This window comes from Pantherophis guttatus, chromosome 1, assembly GCF_059756535.1.
Source record: "Pantherophis guttatus breed Tessera chromosome 1, ASM5975653v1, whole genome shotgun sequence".
NCBI classification, from domain to species: domain Eukaryota; kingdom Metazoa; phylum Chordata; class Lepidosauria; order Squamata; family Colubridae; genus Pantherophis; species Pantherophis guttatus.
Window position 1 is genome coordinate 33,010,600 of NC_142063.1, and position 24,631 is coordinate 33,035,230.

The 24,631-nt window shown below is 41.9% G+C and overlaps 1 protein-coding gene across 1 annotated transcript in view; it reads left to right on the top strand.

The window, feature by feature from the left end:
- MNAT1 (MNAT1 component of CDK activating kinase) overlaps positions 1–24,631 on the top strand; it is a 118,976-nt gene that overhangs the window by 35,177 nt on the left and 59,168 nt on the right. The window contains exons 2-5 of the mRNA XM_034433542.2: positions 11,546–11,698; positions 13,621–13,694; positions 17,796–17,899; positions 18,564–18,704. Coding sequence (XP_034289433.1) covers positions 11,546–11,698; positions 13,621–13,694; positions 17,796–17,899; positions 18,564–18,704 — 472 coding nt within the window. The remainder of the gene's footprint in view (positions 1–11,545; positions 11,699–13,620; positions 13,695–17,795; positions 17,900–18,563; positions 18,705–24,631) is intronic.

Below are 24,631 nucleotides of genomic sequence, written 5' to 3' on the forward strand. Positions count from 1 at the left end.
CCTTTCCAGTTTTCTATCCTGGATATACACTGGATTATAAGACTCATTATCTCTTATTTATCATATGCAGAATACCCATATGGGTTCTTATGAGGTGTCATATCTCTGCAGGCAATAAATTCTTTTCTGGAATACTGCCACTGTATCAAAAGATACAAGGCAGTACCTGCAATGATTATTTCTGGTTTGTTGGATTGTGTAACATGTGAAAGATTCAAGGTGTTAGTCATCACCTTTAAAGCACTCCATGGCTTAGGACCTGGGTACCTACGAGACCGTCTTTTGCCACCAATAGCCTCCCACCGACCAGTTCGTTCTCACAGGGAGGGACTACTCAGGGTACCGTCAGTCAAATTATGCCCACTGGTGACTCCCAGGGGGAGGGCCTTCTCTGTGAGGGCTCCAACCCTTTGGAATGAACTGCCCCCGGAGATACGGAATATCCCTGATCTCCATGCTTTCCGCCATGCCCTTGAGACCCTGATGTTCCAACAGGCGGGGCTAAACATATGAACATGTGAATGATTTTAAAATGTTATCTAATTTTGGGTTCTATTTAAGTGGGCCAAACTATGTTATAATAATAATTTTAATTAGCAATTTTATGATGTTTGTGTATCTATGTTTTTTCTTGACTGTACACCGCCTTGAGTCCTACGGGAGAAAGGCGGTATAGAAATATAATAAATAAATAAATAAAAATAAGAAAGAAACATTCCATTGCAAAATGCACAAATTAGCTCTCCCTCCTCAGACAGACTAGAACCACAAATTAGTCCAATGGGATTTTTTAGGGAAGCTATTGCTCAGAAAAATGAAATATTTACAAACTTTTCTAGATAAGACTGATCTCAATTGGTCCCAGTAGATTTCCATGTTGCCATTTTAAGACTGTGTTTTGCCAACAATGCAGGTATGACTATTTGTTCTGGTCTGCAGTTGCCTGCAGTCTGGATGAAAGAGGTTGCGATGTACTTCTGACAGGACTCATTTCAACCAGACAGTAGGGAAAAAAAAGAAACATAATTTTTATCTTGCATAAATTCCATGCTCACAGGCGTGTATTTCTCCAGTCCTTTCCTCACCCTATGCGCATATTGTCAGTCCTCTGGTGACTAAACCATACTCCCTCAATTCCTGCATCAGATCATTTCTTTTTGTTTCCTCACTAAAACACGTGTTTTCTATTAGGTTTTTGGGTTTGCTATGTCCTAACTCACTTCCCTTAAATGGACTCCAGAGGATGGTAGAGGACAGGAAGGCCTGGAGGAACGTTGTCCATGGGGTCGCGATGGGTCGGACACGACTTTGCAACTAACAACAAACTCAATTCCAGTTAGGACAGAAGCTAAAATATGTGGCACTCCATTTGTTCAAATTTATATGTTTATCATTTGCTACTTCCTTGCTCCTTTGTTTCCTTTTATATTCTCCTGCCAAAATAGCAATTATAACTTCTTTCTGGCTGGAATTTATTTTATTATTTACTTACTGCAAGGCGACTCTGGGTGGCTTACAACATCAAAATAAAACCATAAATATATATACCAATTCATAAAATCACAAGAGTCACAATGAAAATATAGATTACAACTAAGACTAAAAGATGGGGAGGAAAGGAAGCAAAATTTATTTCTATTGATGATGTTTTGGCCTTGCAAGCACCACATAAATTGTTGCTGTACATAAATAACACAGTTTTTCAGATATGAGTAAATGTGGTTCAATGTCACACATGTTTTTTATTGCAACTCATTGCATCATGTTCTGAAACATTCAGTGCAAGTAGAAGAATTTGTTTTATCAGTCAAATTTGAAAATTACTTATTCTAATAGTGTCTTTAGCAGAAGATTTGTTGTCGTTAGTCGCGAAATCGTGTCTGACCCATCGCAACCCCATGGACAATGTTCCTCCAGGCCTTCCTGTCCTCTACCATCCCCTGGAATTCATTTAAGCTCATGCCAACTGCTTCAGTGACTCCATCCAGCCACCTCGTTCTCTATCGTCCTCATTCTTCTTTTGCCCTCAGTCTTTCCCAGCATTAGGCTCTTCTCCAGTGAGTTCTTCCTTCTCATTCGGTGGCCAAAGTATTCGAGTATCATCTTCAGGATCGGAAGATTAGCCGAAGATATCAGAAGACAATGGCAAACTAGTTCTATATTGTTCCCCAAAAAGTAATGCTAATGTATCCATGAGGTTACCAGGTCTGGAGAAAGACAGTATCTTTACCTAATGCATATTTAAAAAAACCTCTCAATATAAAAAAAGCACTGCTGGACCTTACCAAAGTAAATCTTATTCTTAACCCTGTTTCTTAGAGGCCAGTAATATTCAGCCTTCTGCTCCTTATTGATCTCAGTGCTGGTACTCAGTGCTGTCATGAGAGAGGTATCCCATAGCCTCACAGAAATGTATCCCATTGTCTTTTCTGCTGCTGTAGTCATCTTGTGGTGATGAATTTACATAAACCACTTATGCAAAGCACTTATTATCTCTTTTTAAAAAGTTGGATGTACTGTACATCCAATTAGTTTTACCGAGCAACTCCAGATTGTTTTTTTTTCTTGCATAGCTTTTAATTGCAATAACTAGTTTCAAATTTTTCCTTTAAAGAGAAGAGCATAGCTTAAATGGGAAAGAGATGTTAACATTTATTTCGACCTTATTTTTTTTTAGATTTTACATACCCTTTTGGGGAAAGGTAGAGTTTTGCTCAATGTACATTTCTATTAAAAAACCCCTATTTTGGTGATGTGTTATTTAGATATATCTGGCTGCATTTACATTCATATAATGGTGTATTTTAAAATGAATATTTTAACGTATTATTGGTCTTTGATTCTACATAACAAAGATGATGCTCTGAATGTTAATTTTTTTTTAATTTGCCACATACGCATTGGCCATTTGGATGTTATGCATGTTTAGAACAAGCATTTGTCCTAACTTTGCTTCTTTTTCCTCCTAAAAATTATCTGTATAAGAAATTGTGAGCATGCACTCATGCTCATTCTGAACTTGGCAAGATGATTTTATGAGCTGGGGTGGCGCAGTGGTTAGAGTGCAGTACAGCAGGCTGTTTTTGCTGACTGCTGGCTCCCTGCAATTTGGCAGTTCAAATCTCACCAGGCTCAAAGTTAAATCAGCCTTCCATTCTTCCAAGGTAGGTAAAATGAGGACCCAAATTGTTGGGGACAATATGCTGACTCTGTAAACTGCTTAGAGAAGGCTGTAAAGCACTGTGAAGTGGTAAATAAGTGCTATTGCTATTTTATGCTGCCTTGCTCAACCTGCCATTCCAGCCCAAGCATGCAGCATTTGGAGAACACCAGGCTGGGAAAGCTGGCCTGAAGTCTAGAGCCTATGAATTGTTGAGCTTTCCTCATTTTAGCTTTTCAATCCTGGTTGTTTATTAGAATCCTGTATCACACTATCCTCCCTTCCCATCTGATTACCGATATTTAGCCTTTTGTATAATGTATACAAATTGGTTTCTGTAAGTTGTTGGAAGTTCTGTATGTTGATATTCATGGATCAAGTTATTTTTGTTCCCATTTCCCTAGGCCAAAATAGTAGATGATGATTTAGTCAGTACTGATTTGAGTATTTGAAATCACATATTTCAAGAGTTTTGCTTCCTCCTGAAATCTAGTTTAACTAGCTTTCTTGTGACCTTCTAAAACTAGCTGTTGCTGTGCATGTCTTCATTTTATAGACCAGAGGTGAGGAGCGTTCCCTATCTTTGACTTTTTCCTCCCTATCTTTGACTCTTTTTTTTTTTTAAAAAAAAAGCCATTTCATATACTACCCAGAAGACAGAACAACCTCTCCTTTTGTGAGAGGAGTTTGTGCTATAGCCCTTTCACTGTCACTTCAGGTTTTACTAACTGAAATGCTTCCCCCAGGTAAAACTGTGCTCGTCATCGCCTGAATTATGAAGGAGGTATTAATGATCCTCAAGATTTGCAAAGTAAAATAAATCTTAAGGTTTAGGTGATAATACTCAGAATGACCCCAGAATATTGACTTTTGAGGAAACTGCAATAAAAAACTGATTTGGAAGAAAGAAGCAACTGACTGACTAAAACAGGGAGCAAAGAGCAGTTTACACTGCAAAGTTTTATACAGCTTCGATTTCTTCCCCTATATCAGGAATAGATAAATCTATGGGCTTCTGGCAGCCTCTACTATTTTACTCTGTGTGACTTCCAAAGACAACGATCTTGTGCTGCTGAAATATGAAAGCACATTTTTCCTGAGCGCTGCTCCCACTATCCATGGCTGGATTAGTTCCTTCAGCTTTGGCAACAACTGAGTGAGAGCTAAACTTCCCTTTCCTGTGGTTTAGCCACACCCACAATCCCATGATTCCCCAGTCTTCACTCAGTTACTGGCAAACACTGAAGTGAATCTTAGAGCTAGAGGAATTTTTTTCCAATTTCTTCCCTTTCCATCGGATCCGGGTAGGTCTTTTGGTTATTTTTGATTACTTTTTGCTTGCGGTAGGAAAAGGAGCCTTTTTTTCTTGACTTTCGAATTTCCCGCTTTTACCTATCAGCTGTGAGGCGCGCCGGGGGCTCCGGGCCGCCCACGCATCCGCGCTTCAAGGATCCACAGCAGCCAGTCTCTGATCCCTTCGGGGCGGGTCCAGCTTCGATAATTACATCATGGAGGGTGTGCTGAACTTAGCGGCCGCCCCCGCCATCGCGGCTTTGTAGTTTCTAAGCCAGGTGGCTTCGGAGGATCGAGCACCATTGGCAGCAGGGGAGCTGCGCCGGGAAGGTGACTAACAGGGTGCCGGCCCTGTTCTGACTTCAATCGCGCAGCGGGACAGCGGGCTGCGGAAGCGAGAGTCACCAGCCGCCAGGGCAGCAAGGCATCTGGTCGGACCCTCGGGCTGCCAGTGTGAGTCCTCGACGCTACGCCCGCCATTTTGAAATTCACGCCAAAGGGCGCCGCCATTTTGAGCACTCCGGAATGGCCAGCTCTCTTCTCAGGCCTCAGCCTGCCCCTGCGAGCTGTGAGAGCGCCTTTACACTGGCTACGGGGTTTTGGAGAGTGGAAAAGCACCCCAATACCTGGCCTAGAGGGCAGCCATTATTGGAGAGACCGGCAGGGATTAGCGGGCCAGCCTTAGTGACCATTGCCTGCCCAATCAGATCAGCTAGGCGGACACCTGGTTAATTACAGGTAATTGGGCCTTCTTTCTTGTTCGCTCCCTATTACCAGCCCATCTAACAGTCATGGCTGACTCCCCGCTATCCTCTGACCTGGAACCAGAGGCGAGCCCCCCCCGCAAGACAACCAGATCTACCAAAAAATCTGCAGGGAAGCGGTCTGAGTATTCCAGCCGCAAGCCCAGTTCAGACAAGGGGCCACATGTGCACTTGACGGCCGTGACCGGGATAATTTTTCATCAGGTTCGCCTGATCCGCCAGTTGCGTCCCTTTCTAGATCAGGACTCTCTACACACAGTCACTCATGCCCTCGTCACCTCTCGTCTGGACTATTGTAACGCTCTCTACATGGGGCTCCCCTTGAGGTGCACTCGGAGGCTCCAACTGGCGTAGAATGCGGCCGCATGGGTGGTTATGGGAGCAACGTGGAGTTCCCATGTAACACCTCTCCTGGGCGAGCTGCACTGGCTCCCGGTGGTCTTCTGAGTGCGCTTCAAGGTTCTGGTTATCACCTTTAAAGCGCTCCATGGCTTAGGACCTGGTTATCTACAGGACCGCCTGCTACCACCAATAGTCTCCCACCGGCCAGTACGCTCCCATAGAGAGGGGCTCCTCCGGGTGCCGTCGGCCAAACAATGTTGACTGGCGGCCCCTAGGGGGAGAGCCTTCTCTGTGGGGGCACCTACGATCTGGAACGAGCTCCCCCCGGAGATATGGAGGATCCTGGATCTGCACACCTTCCGTTGCGCGCTTAAGACTTTTTTATTCCATCAAGCTGGCCTGGCCTAAATCTTCTCCCCTTTTTTAAATGTAAATTTTAATTTGTTTTAAATTACGGGGTAATTTAAATTCAGCCAAATTATTTAATTCGTTTTTAATTAATTTTAAATTTTTGTATTTATGTGTTTTATCTTGTGGCTGTTCACCGCCCTGAGTCCTTCGGGAGAAAGGCGGTATAGAAATTTAATAAAATAAAATAAATAAATAAAATAAAACGTGCAAGACAGGGACGCATCAAAGTGCCACAAAACCCTAGAGTGCCAGTTCGCTAAGGCGCAGAAGGCAGCGGCATGCTCCCTGCCCTCAGGCAGTGGCTGTTCTAAGTTAACTCCTCCCACACAAGGGGAGACAGAAACCGGGACAGAAGATCTGGGTCTCCCTTGCCTGGGCCAGCCACCCCTTGACACAACAGGACCTACACACTTGTTACTGAGGTCAAAAGGGGTATCCCATTCGATGCCGGATGTATCGCTGGTGGGTCTATCCATGCCCCAGTGGCGCATGGCGGAAGCAACGTTTACTCCAATGGCGGCGGGCCTCCGAGCCCCAGAGGGGCCTTTACAGGCTCCTCAACTGGACTTTCAAGCCATGTTCTCATCTGCATTATCATCCTTCTTAGCTGCAAGTATTCAGCAAGCCACGCAGCTTCACTATCAACCATTGGCTGGCCAGGAGGCTCAAGAGCAAGTACAGTCTCAGCCTTGAACATCTCAAGACCAGACAGTCTCCTCGGAGGATTCAGATTAAGCAGAGGAAAAACGGACGGAATTGGCCTTTCGCAAGTCGCAGCAGGCAGTGGCGTGGGCCATCAGATTGGCGACAGCGACCTCCTTCTTCAACCGAGCAGTGCTAATCTGGCTTCGTCAACTACAGGAGAGACTTCCTCCTGAGGATACCAGGCTGCACCAGGACATCAATAAAATCGTCGCGGCCACCGAATACTCAGCTGATGCCTCCTTGAACTCTGCAAAATTTGCTTCGAGGGCCCTCACTTTCACAGTTACGACTAGGAGACTATTCTGGCTACGTCACTGGAAAGCGGATCTCAAGGCCAAATGGAAGCTGGTGGCAGCACCCTACAAAACGCCGGACCTATTCGGACCAGCGTTAGACCCTGTCCTGGTTGAGGACAAGGACAAGAGGAAAGTGATGCAATCCTCGCACCGATGGCCGGAGCGGCATTACGTCCCTTACTCCCAATGACAGCCCTTTCGGGCTAGCTCAGGGCCCAGTGGGTCCTCTCAGCATGCCCAGTTCCACGGCGGGGACCGGTATCAAGATAGACAGCAGTTTCGCAACTGAGGTCGCAACCAGCAAGTCAAGCGACCATGTAGAGGAGCCGGGTTCAAAACACCCCAGAGGAGCAAGTGACGCCCAGGTCTCGGGCCCCATCGGCGGGAGACTCAGCCTCTTCGCACAACAATGGGCCCAGTCAACCGAGGACTCGTGGGTGCAGCGCACGACCTCATTTGGACTCTCCATAGAATTTATCGGACGTCCTCCCAGTCGATTTCTGCGATGCCCGATCCCGTCTTCACAAGAACTCAACCTACTGATGACCCAGGAGATCGCACATATCTTAAGCATCAGAGCGATAGAACCAGTGCCTCAGAGCCAACACAGTTGCGGCTACTACTCGGTCCTCTTCCTGGTACCCAAGACCTCGGGAGGTTGGAGGGGCATCCTAAACTTGAAGCATCTGAATTTAGCAGCCAGGTACCGCAGGTTCAAAATGCATTCCCTCCGGTCGATTCTGGCTGGCGTGAGACAGGGAGACCTGCTCCAATCGGTCGACCTCAGGGAAGCTTACTTACATGTACCCATCAATCCAGACCACCGGCAGTATCTGAGGTTCGAATACACGGGCTGGCACTTCCAATATTGCGCGATGCCCTTTGGTCTTTCGTCAGCACCCCGCACCTTCACCAAGCTAGTAGTGGTAGCGGCAACCCTCAGGCCACTCTGGGTTCGGATTCTCTGTTACCTTGACGATATTCTGGTCCCCTCGTCATCTCGGAACCAGGCAGCCAGGGACATGGACCTCGTACTGAAGGCCTTCCAGAACCATGGCTTCACGATCAACTTTCAAAAAAGCCAACTGGTACCATCCACCTGGCTGCTTCACCTGGGGGCGGTGATAGACTCAGTAAAAGGCCGGGTGTTCCTATCCCCGGAAAGAATTCGGAGCATGCAGGACCTAATTCACCAGGTCCGGGTTCGAAAGAAAATCGCCTTGCTTCAGTTATCGTGTCTACTCGGGAAGATGGTATCCAGCTTCAACATCGTACCGTGGGCACGCAGACACTCTCGCCCCCTGCAATGGTTCCTGCTCCCCTTCCAACGGACGGGCAAGTCGAACTCAAAACACGAAGTGTTCCTGCCACCCCAGGTTCGTCTATCCCTCAACTGGTGGATGTCTCCCGCTCTACGCAAGGGCTGCGACTTCCTGGAACTGGACAGACTGGTCCTCACCTCCGACGCAAGCCTCCAAGGATGGGGGACGCACCTGCACAACTTGGTAGCACAGGGGAGGTGGTCGCCACGTGAGAAATGCAGTAGCATCAATCTCCTAGAGCTACGGGCGATCAGATTGGTCTTACTACAATTTCGGGAGACGGTAGTGGATCGGCACATCTTGATCCTCACGGACAATATCTCAGCCAAGGCTCACGTAAACAGAGGGGGGGGACAAGGTCTCGGGCCCTGATGTTCGAGTCAGAGGCCCTATTCAGCTGGGCAGAGAAACACCTGCTATCGATAAAGGCGGATCACATCTCGGGGTCGGCCAATGTCAGGGCAGATTGTCTCAGCAGGGAACAGATAAACCCAGTGGAGTGGCAGTTCCACCCCCGCTTGTTTCAGGAGCTCGCTGCTTGTTTCGGGACGCCGGTGCTGGATCTCTTTGCAACACCGACCAACACACAACTGCCTCGCTTTGTGTCTCGCTATCCACCCCCTCAGGTGGAGGATCACGATGCCCTAAGCTGCAAGTGGCCCAGAGGCCTCCTGTACGCCTTCCCACCAATTCCGCTGCTACCGTGCGTCGTTCGGAAGTTGCTGGCGGAAAAAGCTGACTTGCTTCTAGTGGCTCCCAATTGGCCTCGAAGACCATGGTACTCCGACCTCGTGACATTATCCATGGAACAACCGTGGGTGATACCCCCACACCAGATAGCTCTGTGCCAGGGGGCGGTCTGTCATCCAGAGCCTCAGTGGCTCCAGTTGGCCGTCTGGCATTTGAACGGGTCAGGCTGAAGAAAGACAACCTGTCAGATAAGGTCATTGGGACCATTCAAGCGGCGAGACGACCCTCAACAGCTCGCATCTACGAGGCTTCATGGCGAGCGTTTTGCATCTGGTACTCGATACATCATGTGGACCCGACTTCGGCGGCTGTTCACGACATCCTCGAATTCCTGCAGGCAGGCCTAGACAAAGATTTGACTCCGGCTACATTGCGACGGCAGACGGCGGCACTGTCAATGGTGGTCAGTTGCCCTCCTTACCAATCAATCTCACACCACCCGCTAATCAGGGGTTTCCTACAGGGTGCGGGGAACTTACGACCTCCGGCTGTGCACCGTTACCCGATATGGGATCTTCCCTTAGTACTGAGAGCTCTAATGGGCCCCCCCTTCGAACCTCTGCGGTCCGTGGCACTGAAGTACCTGTCCTTTAAGGTGGCCTTCCTCCTAGCTATCACTTCCGCCAGGAGGGTCTCTGAATTGGCGGCCCTGTCTACTAGAAAAGACCTATGCATTTTTAGGGAAAGTACGGTGATTCTACGCCTAGACCCCTCTTTCATTCCTAAGGTGAACTTGCGGTTTCACCGAGCTCAGGAACTCGTTTTACTGGACTTTTGCCCGTCGCCTCGCGATCACCGGGAGAAGGAATGTCACACCCTCGATGTACGGCGAGCCCTTCGATGTTACATCCGTCGCACTGCCTCATTTTGATGAACGGAGGCACTCCTTGTCTCGTTCAACCCGGCCTTGATGGGCTTGAAGATCTCCGCTTCCACGGTGGGCCGTTGGATCAAAGCCTGCATCGCTATGGCGTACAACTTGAACTCCAAACCATTACTGGGCAGGATCCTGCCTCACTCCACTTGTAGCGCAGCCACCACAGCGGCCTGGGCGACACAGGCCTCGGTGGAGGACATTTGCAGGGCGGCGACCTGGTCGTCGTTCTCCCCGTTCATTCATCATTACAGGATAGACGCCTATGCCTCGGCGGAGGCATCCTTTGGTTGTCGGGTACTCCAAAGAGTTGTACCGGACGGGGACTATGGAGGGCAGGCAGCCTCCCACCCTTGAGGTTAAGCTTGGGTATATCCCAGCCATGGATAGTGGGAGCAGCCCTCAGGAAATTGGACGTTGTCTTACCTGAATGTCCCTTTTCTGAGTCCTGCAAACACTATCCATCCCTCCCTTGTAGCTGACTGCTTGTGTTATTTCGTTTCCAGTTCACCGTTCCCCTGTTATTATTGTTGCTGGTTATGCTGTTAATAAAGTTATTGGTTCTACCTCTTAGTTGGCAGTGTTGCTTCGCCTTTGTATCAGACTGGGGAATCATGGGATTGTGGGTGTGGCTAAACCACAGGAAAGGGAAGTTTAGCTCTCACTCAGTTGTTGCCAAAGCTGAAGGAACTAACCCAGCCATGGATAGTGTTCGCAGCACTCAGAAAAGGGACGTACAGGTAAGACAACGTCCATTTTGATTAAAAACAAAAATTAAGAATATATTAAATCTCTAGTAGGGGTTAATGCACCTATTTTAATAAAACAACAACATTACATCTAAAATTCTTTTTAAGGGAAACATGAAAACTTCAATTTGTGTTGGTGGGAACAATGAATTTTTTTCCAGCAAAATACACATTTTTATTCCCATTGTAGTCTTCAGTACACATTTTGTTGTTTTTTATTTAGTTTAGTTTATTTAGTCAAACTCAAGTCGTCATGGTGGCGTCATGTGACGTATAAGAACTTTTCCCCCCTTTGCTAAACTGGGCATGGGTGTGGCTGGCGCATGATCCATTTGACCCATGGGCCGGGAGTTTGACAGCCCTGGCTTAGATCAAGAATATACCACACAGTGTTTGGAGAAATACAAAATCTTGAATGAGAATACTCCTGGAAGTATGAATTGGGTTGACTTACTTAACAGTGAGAAGGAAATAAATTTTTTAACCATCTCTGCTTACAACAGTGTAGAATTGAGCATCTTCTACAATTCCCTTTCTTTGGGTCACTAGCTCTGTCTGGAGATTGTAAAAAGCACTTTCTGAAAATTTTTTCCTTTGCTGGTTCTTGAGAAGGGGAGAGAGTCTTTCATCAGCCATATTGATTTCATCTTTTTGTAATGAATGCTTAAGCCACTGCTTATACCAAGTAATTGGATTATTGTTTCTCTGGAATCTTTCACTTCTGTAAAATGTGTTATTTTTTTCTTTCATGCATAGATTTATCTCCCCCCCTCCCCTTTGAATATAAATAGGAAGCATGAATATGAAGCTAGCTACTGGACCACCTGTCTATTTTATTACTTATTTATTTTTTAGCATCAAGTGGTTTTTCTCTTTCAGTTGTGAAAGCTGCGTGGAGCTGCTGTTTGTTCGGGGATCTGGGAATTGCCAAGAGTGTGATACCCCTTTGCGGAAGAGCAACTTCAGAGTACAACTCTTTGAGGATCCAGCTGTTGACAAGGAGGTGGAAATCCGAAAGAAGGTGCTGAAAATGTAAGTATCAGAAAGCCTCAATTAAGAGAAGCCACCTCTTTTTTTTGTTTGTGCTTCCAAATTCATTTTGGTTATGTTTGTGAAAAGACTTTGTTTAAAATATTTACAAAATATTCTTACCTTGGATCTCAATATATTTGGTCAGGAAAGTATTTTTTCTGTTTTCTCATATTTTTCTTACTTTTTTTTAAAATATAAAATAGGGCAGAGCAATGCACAGAAACAAAGAAACAAAGACACATGATTTGTGCATAAATATCATTCCATATCTCAATATTTCAGGCAGGAAACTTAAATTTTCTTAATTCTGATGTGTTGGGAGTTTTAATGCTTGGTTGTTAACATGAATATATTTAAATGTTTGTTTACCAAGCATTTATATAGCACTTTTAAAATATAACTTGTACATCTTGACTGGCATAAATATAGTGTGACTATACATCTGCAAATTTTAAATGCATATATATGCACAATGTTTTTAATAGAAGAAATAATATATGGAAATTCACTTTCTTTTTATTTGTCTGCTCTCGTTTCTTCATATGTTTTCCTTCCTCCTTTTTTTTAATCAGACTTAGATGATAGGTTCCTTGGTACAAAAACTTGTCCTTCATGTAAAGTGCCATGATATTATTCACCATCTCAGCACTTTTGTTTTTTTCTGAACAGTTTTATGAAAAATCTATCTATCATCTATCTATCCCATAAATATAGGGTAACTCTGGGCATTTTATAATATTGAAAGGATAATAGCAATAGCAGTTAGACTTTTCAGCACTCTTTGAGTAGTTTACAATGTCAGCATATTGCCCCCAACAATCTGGGTCCTCATTTTACCGTCCTCAGATGGATGGAAGGCTGAGTCAACCTTGTGCCGCTCAGGATCGAACTCCTAGCTATGGGCAGAGTTAGCCTGCAATACTACATTCTAACAACGGTGTCACCATAGCTCTATATAAAACTATATAAAACCTATACACAATATAAATAAAATACTATAAAAATATAAATACTCAACCCTAACTAAAAGATGAGGAAGGAGGTGGATCTGTTATTAATCTTTCCACTGCCTCTCTGGCGGAAAGTCAGGATGGTTGGAAACTCTGGCACAGGGCAACCTGTTCTAAAGGGCAGAAGCAAGAGCAGAGAAGGCTCTTCTCCTGGACCCTGCCAGCTGTAATATCCTGGCTGAAGCTTCCTCTGTGGACTTGAGTACCCGTGCCAGTCCCTTTGGGATGAGATAGTCCAACCACAGGAGCCATGGTGGCGCAGTGGTTAGAATAAAGTATTGCAGGCTAATTCTGCCAGTTGCTAACAGTTCAATTTTCACTGGTTTAAGGTTGTCTCAGCCTTCCATCCTTCCAAGGTTAGTAAAATGAGGACCCAGATTGTTGGGGGCAATATGCTGACTCTGTAAACCACTTAGAGAAGGCTGTAAAGCACTGTGAAGTGGTATATAAGTCTAAGTGCTATTGCTATTACGTGGAATTAATCAAAAACAGCCAGGTTTCTAAGCATAAAAACTAGCAAGAATGGTATTTTTACTTTTTTTCCTTTATTGCTCTTTAGCTATAAAAATTACCATAACCGTTTAAAAATATGAGACACTACCTGGCCTCAGGCTTATATGATCTTGTTCAAGACATATCACCTTTAAATAAAATGACAAACTTAATTGAGGTTATAATTTTCTTAGCTCTTTAGATCCTTTATCCATTTGTCATTGCTCTATTCTGTTGACTTTGGGGAAGCATTTTTATTAGCTGCTGACTCACTTAAGGTTCAGAAAAGATCAGTTTAGATAAAATCTGAGTGCTTGGCTTCTCAGAAAGGATGAAGAAAGAATGTCAGAAGTTTATATTTTTGAATGCCCAAATGTAATCCTATTGTGGGTTTTTTTTTTTGTATGTCTCTTTGCAAAGATACAATAAAAGAGAGGATGACTTCCCCAGCTTAGCAGAATACAATGATTTCCTGGAAGAAGTGGAAGAAATTGGTAAGTTCTAATGTGTGCATATTAGATGCTCTGCATGCTTTTATTTCCTGCCAGCCTCATTGAGCGTTAAAGCTGAGCCTCTCTTCACTGATCTTTATTGGAACACTTGATGATTGGCTAATTACTTTCTCTTTGCATTTTTAATCAAGAGCTCTTCAATTCGAGGGATGTATCTGGATAATAAATGTTTCTAGTAGTCATAGTAGGGATGGGTTGTGGTATGGTGGGAAACACATACTGCAAATGTGGTTATAAAAATGCTTTGTAGGTTATTGCTGGGACTGCAAAAGAAAAACTCCCTGAAAGAAAAGGGGAAAGGAGTATCGTTCAGTTCTTAATCTTGCTTCCATTTGCCTTTATTCACCATGACAGTAGCCATATGTACCCCTTCTAATCCTCTTGCTGCTTCAAGTACAGTAGCCGGGAGGGCTTGAAACATTTGACCTTGTGTACCATTTTGGCAATGTGTTTATGGGGCTAATGCAAAAGGACAGAAGTTAAAGAGCAAGATGAAATCTCTCTCTCTTTTTTTCTCCTCCTTTGTTGGATTTCAGGCCTACAGATGCTATGGCTTGGGGCTTGTCCCATTTTGATGGCAGTTGTAAGACAACATTCTCATTGGGGAATGTTGACCTAACGGATTGGGTGGGGAAATAGGATCTTTCTTGCATTGAAGACCAAGGCGTGTTAATAGGGGAGAGATGTATGTGCTCTTTGAGGTCTTGTTAATATTTAATGCCTTTCCTCTATTTATGGCTATACTCCAGTGAGCTTTTAGTCTGCATATTTCAATCAAATCCCTTTCTCCTTACCCTGCACAGCAGTTATCTGAGTATAGGTGGCGAGATATGCATGACCTTTGGGGCCGTGTGTCCCCAAACCTTTCCCTCTAAGAAATCCCCTGGATCTATTACCTCTTGTTTTGCTTTCTGTGCATTTGCTGATGGTTTTGTGTGGTAATTTTACTCCTTTACTTTTCTCTTTCTGTTTCTGCCCCTGCTCTTAACTATATCATAAAAAGAAGTCAAAAGTGGGTGATAGTAAGCAAATTAATGTGAGTACAAATTATCTGACAAGGTTGGTGACTTGCAGTGCCATTGTTATTTATTTTACTTTCAATAGTCCTGATTCTTATTGTATTCAAACAATAATCAAGCCGTCATAAATTCTTGTGCTCAATCGCTCAAACCCTGGTCATGTGTTGCTTGGACCACTGCAATGCACTCTACATGAGGCGATCCTTGAAGAATATCCAGATGTTGCAGTGGGCACAGGATGCAGCCATGAGAACAGTTCTTGAAGCCCCTAAGGTAGCCCATGGTAGCCCATGGTAGCTCATGCACTGCTGTTGCATGAGCTGGTTGCCAGTTTGCTTCCGGGTCCAATTCAAGGTGTTGGTTATCATCTTTAAGGCTCTTCATAGCATGGATCCAGTTTACCAGGTTGGATGGGTTAGCTGTATTGGCAGTAGGGGCATGCTGCAGGCTCCATCGGTCAAGGAATTCTAGCTGGTGGAGTCTAGGGGAAGAGCCTTTTCAAATGTGGCTCCTGCCCTTTGGAACATTATGTCCTTCATGGTGAAATCTGCACCCGCTCTTTTGACCTTCCGAAAAGGCCTGAAGACCTGGTTCTGCCAACTGGCCTGGGACCCAATGGGGATGCGCCGTTCTGGAGGTAGTTAATGGAGTGGATAAGACCTACCTTCTCCCCCCGCCGCCCCTCCTATGCACCATATTGTGTTCCTTCCCTTCCCTAAAGCTAATTTTAAACTAATGATATTTATTGTTTTAATTTTTAATATTTCTGTTGTTCTTAATGATTGTAAGCTTCTTAGCGTCACTTCCAGGCTAGATGGGTGGCATATACATTTAAATAAATAAATAAATAAATAAGTAAGTAAGTAAATAAATAAATAAATAAATAAATAAATAAATAAATAAGCAAGCAAGCAAGCAAGCAAGCAAGCAAGCAAGCAAGCAAGCAAGCAAGCAAGCAAGCAAGCACTTACTGATCATTATTGGACAAGGAAGCTGACATAGGTGAAACAAAGCTGATATCAGGTATGATCAGGCAGGAAGGTGAGCTAACCCACCAATTAGCAAAAAGCAAGTACAAATGTCATTTTGATCAAAAGTTAAGTTATTCCAATTCTGAAGAGCAGAGAGAGTTGAAGTCCAATTATTTTTTTTGTCATCCAGTCTTGGTGGGTGACAAGCGGTAGGTTTTTCTGACCATTTCTGGAGCCAGTGGTTCCAAACAGCTTGAACAAAAGACCAGCAGCTCCCTCTCCTGGTGAGGTAGCACACTGAGTGAGGTAGATGGGCCTGAGTACCCAGCTCTGTGGTTGGAGATTTGTGCCGCAGCTGAATTTATTCCCCCCCACTCTCCAGCACTAGAAATTCGACTAGTTATTGTGCTGTGTGATTTTGAATGCATGCATACACATCTATCTCATGCCCACAGCCTTACCAGTTAAATTGGAATTTTCTTTGTTTGATTTTTGAGTTTCTTTCGGATATGAAAGTGGTATTAAAAACAAGGTGCTTTGTGCTGTATATCTTAACATCTTAAAGGCAGGCCAATATGTAAAAGAATGAGAGCGAGATGGACAAAAGTACACTTGTCTATCTTCTTTTTCTCCTAAGACAGATTTATTTGCAAATGTATGTTGTGCTCACATAAGAAAGACTTTTCTAAATTGTCTGCATAACAGCCATCTGTACTAATGCTAATCTGATAAATTTGTTTCCTGAAACAGAGTAACAAATGGGCCCTCACGATCATTATATTCTCTCCCAGGTTGGCAAATGGGCATTCTGGGAATTGCAGTCCTAGTCTAACTGGAGATGCTAAGTTGTGAGTAGGTGCCACATGGGTGTTCAAAGCTAGTTATTTTAATTGCCACTGAGGACATTCCATAGATGCTGTTCCCTGATAAAAAGTTAATTGATAGTATTCATTCATTCACTCCTACATTCTATTTTGTGCCTTATTTTTCCATTTCTAGGTAACTATAATATTGCTCACCAGTTATAGGAAGTTGTTATATTAGTAGTATTTTTATTTGGTTATGTGCATGTGTCTGAGAGTGGCACAAGTTCTACTCTTTTTTCCCCCTTCCACAAAATCTTATTTTTGTGAAAGAGATGATTTAAGGCCAAAGTTACCCCATGAGTTTTCATGACTGAAGATGGACTAGAACCACACAGGAGAAGGTGGTTATTATTATGAAAGTTGATACAACCCATTATAGAATCTAGTGGACAAGTGCTTTTCTATATTTTTCACATGTTGGATTATTTTGTTTATGAAATAATGAAATAGAGTAAATTTTATTCCTTCCATTCCATTCTTCTTTTGATTTATGCCAAAATCCAAAATTCAAAATGAAACAAACACCTTTTCACTGAACTGTAACAATTTTCTGCCTTTTTTATTCTAAACTTCGACTATCAGAAGTGGCTGCCTTATTCTGACCCCAGGGTCAGTTCTAGACACGGTTATACCTCAACTATTTTCTGCATCCTTTCTAGCTTCCCAATATTCTTATGAGAATTGAGCAGTGTCTAGAACTTTACCAAGAATCCCAAGTATGGTTGAGCCAAAAATCAGTAATGTAGCATTATATAAGAAGCATAATGGGGGAAAAATTACAATCATATCTAGACTTTGACATCCGTATTGTTGAAGAATTCATCGCATTTCCAGATACTTGCTTCTTTTCCTGTACAGGTTGAATTAATATATGAGAATGCTTGAATTTTGCATTTTTCACAGTTAGTATAATCCTGTGACTATCTTTTCAGCAGTGACTACAACAAGTAGGCTGTTACTTGATGGAATTATGGAACAACTGAGGATAAAACAAAATTTAAATAAAAGTGTGTGAATATAGAAGGTGATAATTTCATCACCAATTTTTAGAAGAAGCTTATTCCAAAATTTCTACCAGTAACTATTATTTTAAAGATAGGAATATTTTAGGAAATATTATTCTTGGAACAAAGGCAATGCTTTTAATGTTTACTGATATATAGCTGTCCTCCCTTCCCCTTCCTTTCCCTTCCCTTCTCCATTGTTTTTTAATCAATGTTCATCCAGTATTCAACCTCACCAACAATGTGGATGTAGAAAGCACAAGAAAGAAAATGGAAATATACCAGAAAGAAAACAAAGAAGTTATTCATAAAAATAAGATCAAATTGGTAAGTTGTGTAGGGCTTACTTGTGTCATTTTCCATCTGAATTAATTGAAACAAAGTAATTAAGGGCAAAATATTTAAATGCATCTGTTCCATCTGCTCATCCATTTTTTTGGAGTTCCTTTATCTAGTGACTTTAGGATATAGGATATAGATATCTGCATTGTCATTTCAATAAACCTTCAGGGAAAATAGGCTGAGGTGTTCATGACATACAGGGAAGACATAAGTATATTTGGTTTCTCTTCCCAGCTTTGCTTGAAACGTGGATGCAATCTAATCCTTAATTGAACAAGTAAAGGAGGTGCCGATCATTTGGACATATTTCTGTTGTTAGTTTTGAGTGTTTGAGAATGAGATTTAGCCTTTAGCCTGGTACCTTTATCTTGTTAGTCTGAAAAGGAGGGCTCACGAAATGACTTATTGGAATGAAGGATTATACATTATCTTTTTATTCTTTAAGTGCTATTTTGTTATGGGAAAGGATGATATCAGCTCCCATCTGTGTCAAAATGCAAAAAAACTTTATAATATCCTTGATGTCCATAGTCGACTTGTATCTAAGTGTAGATACTAGCTAGCTGCTTTTTTGGGTTTTCTGTTGTCCGAGTCCTGTACCTTCAACAAGTTTCAGCTCAGAAGTATTAATTATTATGGTTCTGCTTAGTCTCGAGAACAAGAGGAGCTGGAAGAGGCATTGGCGGTTGAACGGCAGGAGTATGAACAGAGGCGGCTTCTTATACAAAAGGAGGAACAAATGCAACAGATGTTGAAGAGGAAGAATAAACAGGAACTTCTGGATAAGTTGGTAAGTAAAAAGAGACAGGTTTAATAAGCAACTACTTATTACTGACTTCTGAAACAGACTGATTATGTTTCTCTTTTGTATGGTTTATTCCTTTTTTCCTGCCACCAAAGAATAATACTAAAGGATTAACTCAGTTTCCTTTATTATTCTTGTACTTTTTGCAATCATTGCAGCTCTTTGCTTATGAAATTCAAGAAACACCTGTGATTTTTTATTTCTTAGACAATCCTATGGAATAGATTAACAGATTAACAAAAAATGAGAGGGAGAGAGTGAGTATTATGGATATATTTTAAACCTAAATTGAAAGGTGGGAGAATAAGGCAGAAGCCAACTACATCTACAAAAACTATTCAGGAAGCCTAAGCTAATACTCTTATCTCAAAATTGGCAGGGTTGGTAGGTAATCTGGCAGCAGAGAGCATCCTTGGAAAGACAACTCACCAGCCAGTTAGCATGGAAAAATACACTGAGGGGAGCCAAGTAGTTTGCTGATTGCTTCTTTTGTTAGCTATGGCAGGGAGGAGGAGGAGGAGGAGGACGAGAAGTTGGCATTGTTTGGCTTCAAAGTTGATGGACGTGTATCTAGAGCTGAATTCTTATAAATAGCAGTTTCAAAGCTATAAGGGGAAATGCTTCTCTTTAACTTAAGCAAGTTGGAAGTAAGGAAGGGGAAATTGCATGCTGGGCCTAGCCTTTATCCCGTAGTATATTTTTGAAAGCTGTGGATGAATTTTTTTACAGTTTAAAAGAACTAACTGGAGGATATATTTCTTCTAAACCTAATTTCCCATCCCTCTTCAGTCCTCCTTTATATTAAATATTTCCAAGTCAGCTTCAATTTGAAAGAATGTGAAAAAGCAAACAAAAATAGGCTATTCCAACATCTAACATCTCAAGTAGTTATACACAAAACAACCAATCAAGATTTTTTTCTTTATATTTGAACAAATTTGTAGTACCTGTAACTTATGCCTATTAATTCTTTTCCATGGTGATGGAAATAGTTCCTGGCCATCTTTCCTGTGGTACTCTTTGATGTATCTGAATATATCTTCTCTTACTCTTTTCTCCATACTGAACAAACCACATTCCATCAACCTGTCTTCATGGCAGGGGTGAAATCTACTTACCTTCCTTACCGATTTGGAAGTGCACGCGTTAGTGTCTCGTTAGTGTACCATCTAAACCAGGCCTGTCAAACTGGTGGCCCAGGGGTGGATGTGTCAAGTGCAGGCCACGCCTACCCCGGCTCCACAAAGGCAAAAAAGTCATAAAATGTCACAATATGTCACGTGTCATGATTGAGCTTGATACCCGTAATCTAAACCATATTTTAACAACTTGTCACTAAGAATATTAAGTGGAACCTTTCCTATAGTTTGCTGAAATTTAGGTAGCTTATATCCACAGCATTCCCCTTGTCCACCAAAATATTTACTTTGTTAAAGGAGACAATAAGATTTATTTAATATGACTTCCTCTTCTTCTTCTTCTTCTTCTTCTTCTTCTTCTTCTTCTTCTTCTTCTTCTTCTTCTTCTTCTTCTTCTTCTTCTTCTTCTTCTTCTTCTTCATTACAAAATCTTGCTGACTCTTAGAAATCATAGCATTATCTTCATAATGGTTTTAAATGACCTATTTTATTACTGGCTCTAACACCTTTTTAGGTACTGATGTTAGGTTTAGTGGGATTCTCTATTTTCCCCTTTCTTGAAAAGGAGGGGCTACATTTGTTTGTTTCTCGTTCTTTGGCACCTCCCCAATTCCATAGTTTTCCTCAAAGTTAAACAATAAAGGATCTGAAAATGTTTAGCCACCTTTCGGTATTCTAGAGTGCATTTCATAAGGTCCGAAGACTTGATTCCTATTGCATTTACCATATTTTACATTTCTTTTAATGTATTTTCATTTCCGCATAAGCATACTCATTGTCACAGTAATTCATGCCTTTTTTCACATTAATTCCTCATATAACAAATGATATATCACCCACTATGTTTCTACCAGTAATTGTGCACTTTAAAATGTCTTCAACCATTTCCTGATCTTTGCACATGTGCAAATGTAGCTGCCATATTGTTATTGTTAATAGGTTTGATTGAGCATCTTTTTTTTTGGTGAAACCAGTCAATGATTTGTTTTAGTGAAATGACCGACTAAGTCATTTATTAACAATATTTATCGCAAATATCTCAGGTGAGGTGTAGCAAAGCCATACTCATAAAAGAATAAAAATACAACATCTACTTATTAAATTTTCAGTAAGTAGTCTTTTGGAGTCTCTATGGAGATTCTCAATCATCCAGGTCATGGTTGTCCCAAAGGTGCTTTTTTCAAGAGGCAACTGGACTTCCTGGTTTTTCTTTGAAGACTTTCACTTCTCATCCAAGAAGCTTCTTCAGCTCTGACTGGATCCTTCCATTCCCCACCATTCAGAAGCAAAATGTCTTCAAAGAAAAAACAGAAAGTTCAGTTGCCTCTTGAAAAAAGCACCTTTGGGATAGTCTTTGGGGTATGATGGGGAAGGGGAAGATCTGTTTGGTCAAAGTTCAGTCAGTAAATAATATATTCTTCGACTTCATCCAGCGTTTTGGCTAGTTTTTTTGAAGGAACCGACCTTTAAGGTAGGAAGTTCTACAATCTCAGTTGAGAGATGGTGACTAGTTCCACACTCAGCCTGTTCCACACCCAGCCTGCTTTATAACTAAGAGAGGATTTTACTTTACTTCATTGTAGTCTTACACCAGTGTTGGCGAACCTTTTCGGCACTGAGTGCCGAAATGGGAGCGTGCACACATGTGTGTGCAGGAAACTGGAAGAGCAGCTGCCCGGTGCGCATGCCAGGAAGATGATCATCTGCGTTCCGGTGCACGCATGTGCACCGGCCATCTGGTCTTCTGGTTTCTGGTGTGCATGCGCGCGTGAAGACCAGCTGGTTGGTGTGCATGCGTGTGCGAAGACCAGCTGGTCGGTGTGCATGTGTGCCAGAAACTGGAAGATCATCATCCCGGCACATGCATGCGCACCAGGTGGCTGCTCTTCGGGTTTTTAGTGCTCCTGCCTGTGTGAAGACAATCTGGCCGGCGCACCGGAACCTGGAAGAGCAACGGGTGACGGCTTGCATGCCTGGAGAGATGGCTCTGTGTGGCACGCGTGCCATAGGTTTGCCAAAACACTAATTATAGTGTTTTACACTATAATTAGTATAGCACAGTCTCTTACCATGTTGGCCCTCCTAAAGGAGGGTCCCTCCTCCCAGCTAAGTAGAATAATACTGAACAAGATAATACCTTTTGCTTTCATGTGGAAAGGAAAGAACATATAGAGGAAGCATTCCTGAATGCAGATGTACCTTACATATAATCAGACTATGAAGGTCAATTCAAAATAGCTTTATCACTAACAGTTTACTTTTTATAATGACCTAAGAGAGGAAAAGGGAGAGAAAGCTTATAGTGAGTCACCAAAATGTTTCCAATTCCAATTTAAATGCTCTTTTAATTTAAATGAGCTGAACATTGTTTTCTTATAAAGCAATTGGTTTTACTGGAAATCCATTTTGCCAAATGCCTTGCAAAAAAGAGCAGTTATAAATAATCTTTAGAATGTGACCAAAATAGGTAATTGAAAGACATCTGGGTACACATCGTTACTAAACATATCTAAATACATTGTTAATGACTGGAAGGTAAAGTGAAGGGCAGTAGGAAAAAAAAGGTTTTTGTTTGTGTTATTTTTCTTCCCCTGAGGAAATTGCTCTCAATCTTTTTTGTTTAAGGCTCACTTCAAAAGTTAATTATTGTGAAGAATAGTATTTTGAAGACTACTCCTGATTCTAAAATATGCTTAAATATTCTAAAATAGTAATATTAGTATTAAGGACTTTAAATATTCTCCTCAAGACTCTCATTCAATAATAGTAGTTATAATTTTTTTCTGTTCATTCATGTCCAGTTCTCAGAAATTGCCTGGACAGTCTCTGCAGTTTTCTGGACAAGGTTTTTCAGAAGTGGTTTGCCATTGCCTCCTTCCTAGGGCTAAGAGAAAGTGACTGGCCAAGGTCATCCAGCTGGCTTTGTGCCCAAGGAGGAACTACAATTTATGTTCTCTTGGTTTCTAATCTGGATGCCTTAACCCAGTGATGGCGAACCTTTTCGGCACTGAGTGCCCAAACCGGACCATTTGCGCATGCCGGAGCACCGGAAACCCAAATACTAGCTGGCCAGTGTGCATTCATGCGCTGGAAACCAGAAGAGCATCTGGCAATGGCGTGCGTGCCCACAGAGAGGGCTCTGCCACCTCTGGCACGTGTTCCATAGGTTCGCCATCATGGCCTTAACCACTACACCAAACTGATGTATAGATATACATATTTTGGTGCTCTTTTGCTGTTAAAGTAGAACTACCCATTACATGAAAAACAATTAGGCACAAGCACATATTTTATCCCATAACTGACCTATTTGCTGTCTATTATGTGATAAGGAGATCATTTATGTATTTCAAAAGTCATAGTAAGCCAACAATTTTCCATTATATGAATAGGAAATCATGTCTCTTCCATCATCTCTCAGGAATTACAGCAAGTAGATTAACCAATCCTTTCACATTATAAAATGTGTGATATGCACTGCACAGTTTGTGAAGCAAATAGAATACCAAATGGAAAATATTTTGAAAAAATGCTTCATTTGAAACCTCTGTTCATGTTATTCCAAATATTTTATGGCAAGTGGATTCAGGTTCCAATTCTGTTTCAGTAAGCTGGAATCTGTATTCAATTGCTCCAATTTCTTAAGGAAAAGAGAATCTGAAACTATAAAAATAGAATTAAAGTGGAAATATGGAATGTTAGAAGCCTGAACATTGGAAAGCTCAAAATAGTGAAAGCAATTTGACTGCCCATTGCCATCTTAAGCAACAGTTAACTGAAATGGATGGAATAGGACACTATCACTCAGAAAACAAACATTTTACTATTCAGGAACAAAAAATAAAGAAGGAACTATGGTGCTTTCATAGTTAGGAAGGATATAGCAACAGCAATACTTAGCTACAGTGCAGTAATACCCTCTGGATTTTGTAGGCACCCCTTTAATAAACAATTTATGTTCCATTCATTGATGCAGAATAAGAGGTTGACAAGTTTTATGGTCATGTTTAATCTGAAATTGATGCAATATGCAAGCAGAATGTGCTACTTGTGATTGGAAACAAGTTTAGCAAAATTGGAGAGATTTTTTTTGTAAGAACAAAGTAATAGTGCTGTATGATTTAAGAAACAGAAATAAAGCATGAGAATGGCTTAGTAGTTTCTGCCAATCCAGTGATTTTTTTCATTGCTAATACAGTCTTCAGATAACCAAAGTGCCACCTATATAAATAGACATCACCAGGTGGAATACACAGAAATCAAATTGACTATATTATTTACACAAGGAGGTGGAAGAGCTCAGTTATAATAGCAAAGATGTGCCCAGAGGGTGACTGCAGAACAGACCATAAGCTATTCATAGGCAAGTTCTAAATTAAGCTAAAGTGGAAGAAGAAAATCAACTACCTTCCATGATATGATTTTGAGCTTATGTCCACCATTTTCAAAGAAAACTTCAAGAAACACTTTGAAGTATTGAAACTAATTCTTAGGAAACCAGAGGAAACATTGAATGAAATTTTATTTGCTTTTTGCTAGTCTGAGTGATATTATTATGCTGTTCTAAATTTATCCATTTGAATAAATGGGCACACTGTTTTGTATTAAAGAGATTGTCTTGCTTTTTATGCAGCTAAATTATTAAAGAAGAAAATAACTCTGTAATAAAGAACAAATCTAATTATGTGAGAGGGCTGAGAATAACTTTCAAACAGCCTCAGATAAAATCCAGTGAGGAACTAGGCTGAAACTGGATGCAAGTTTTGGATCCAG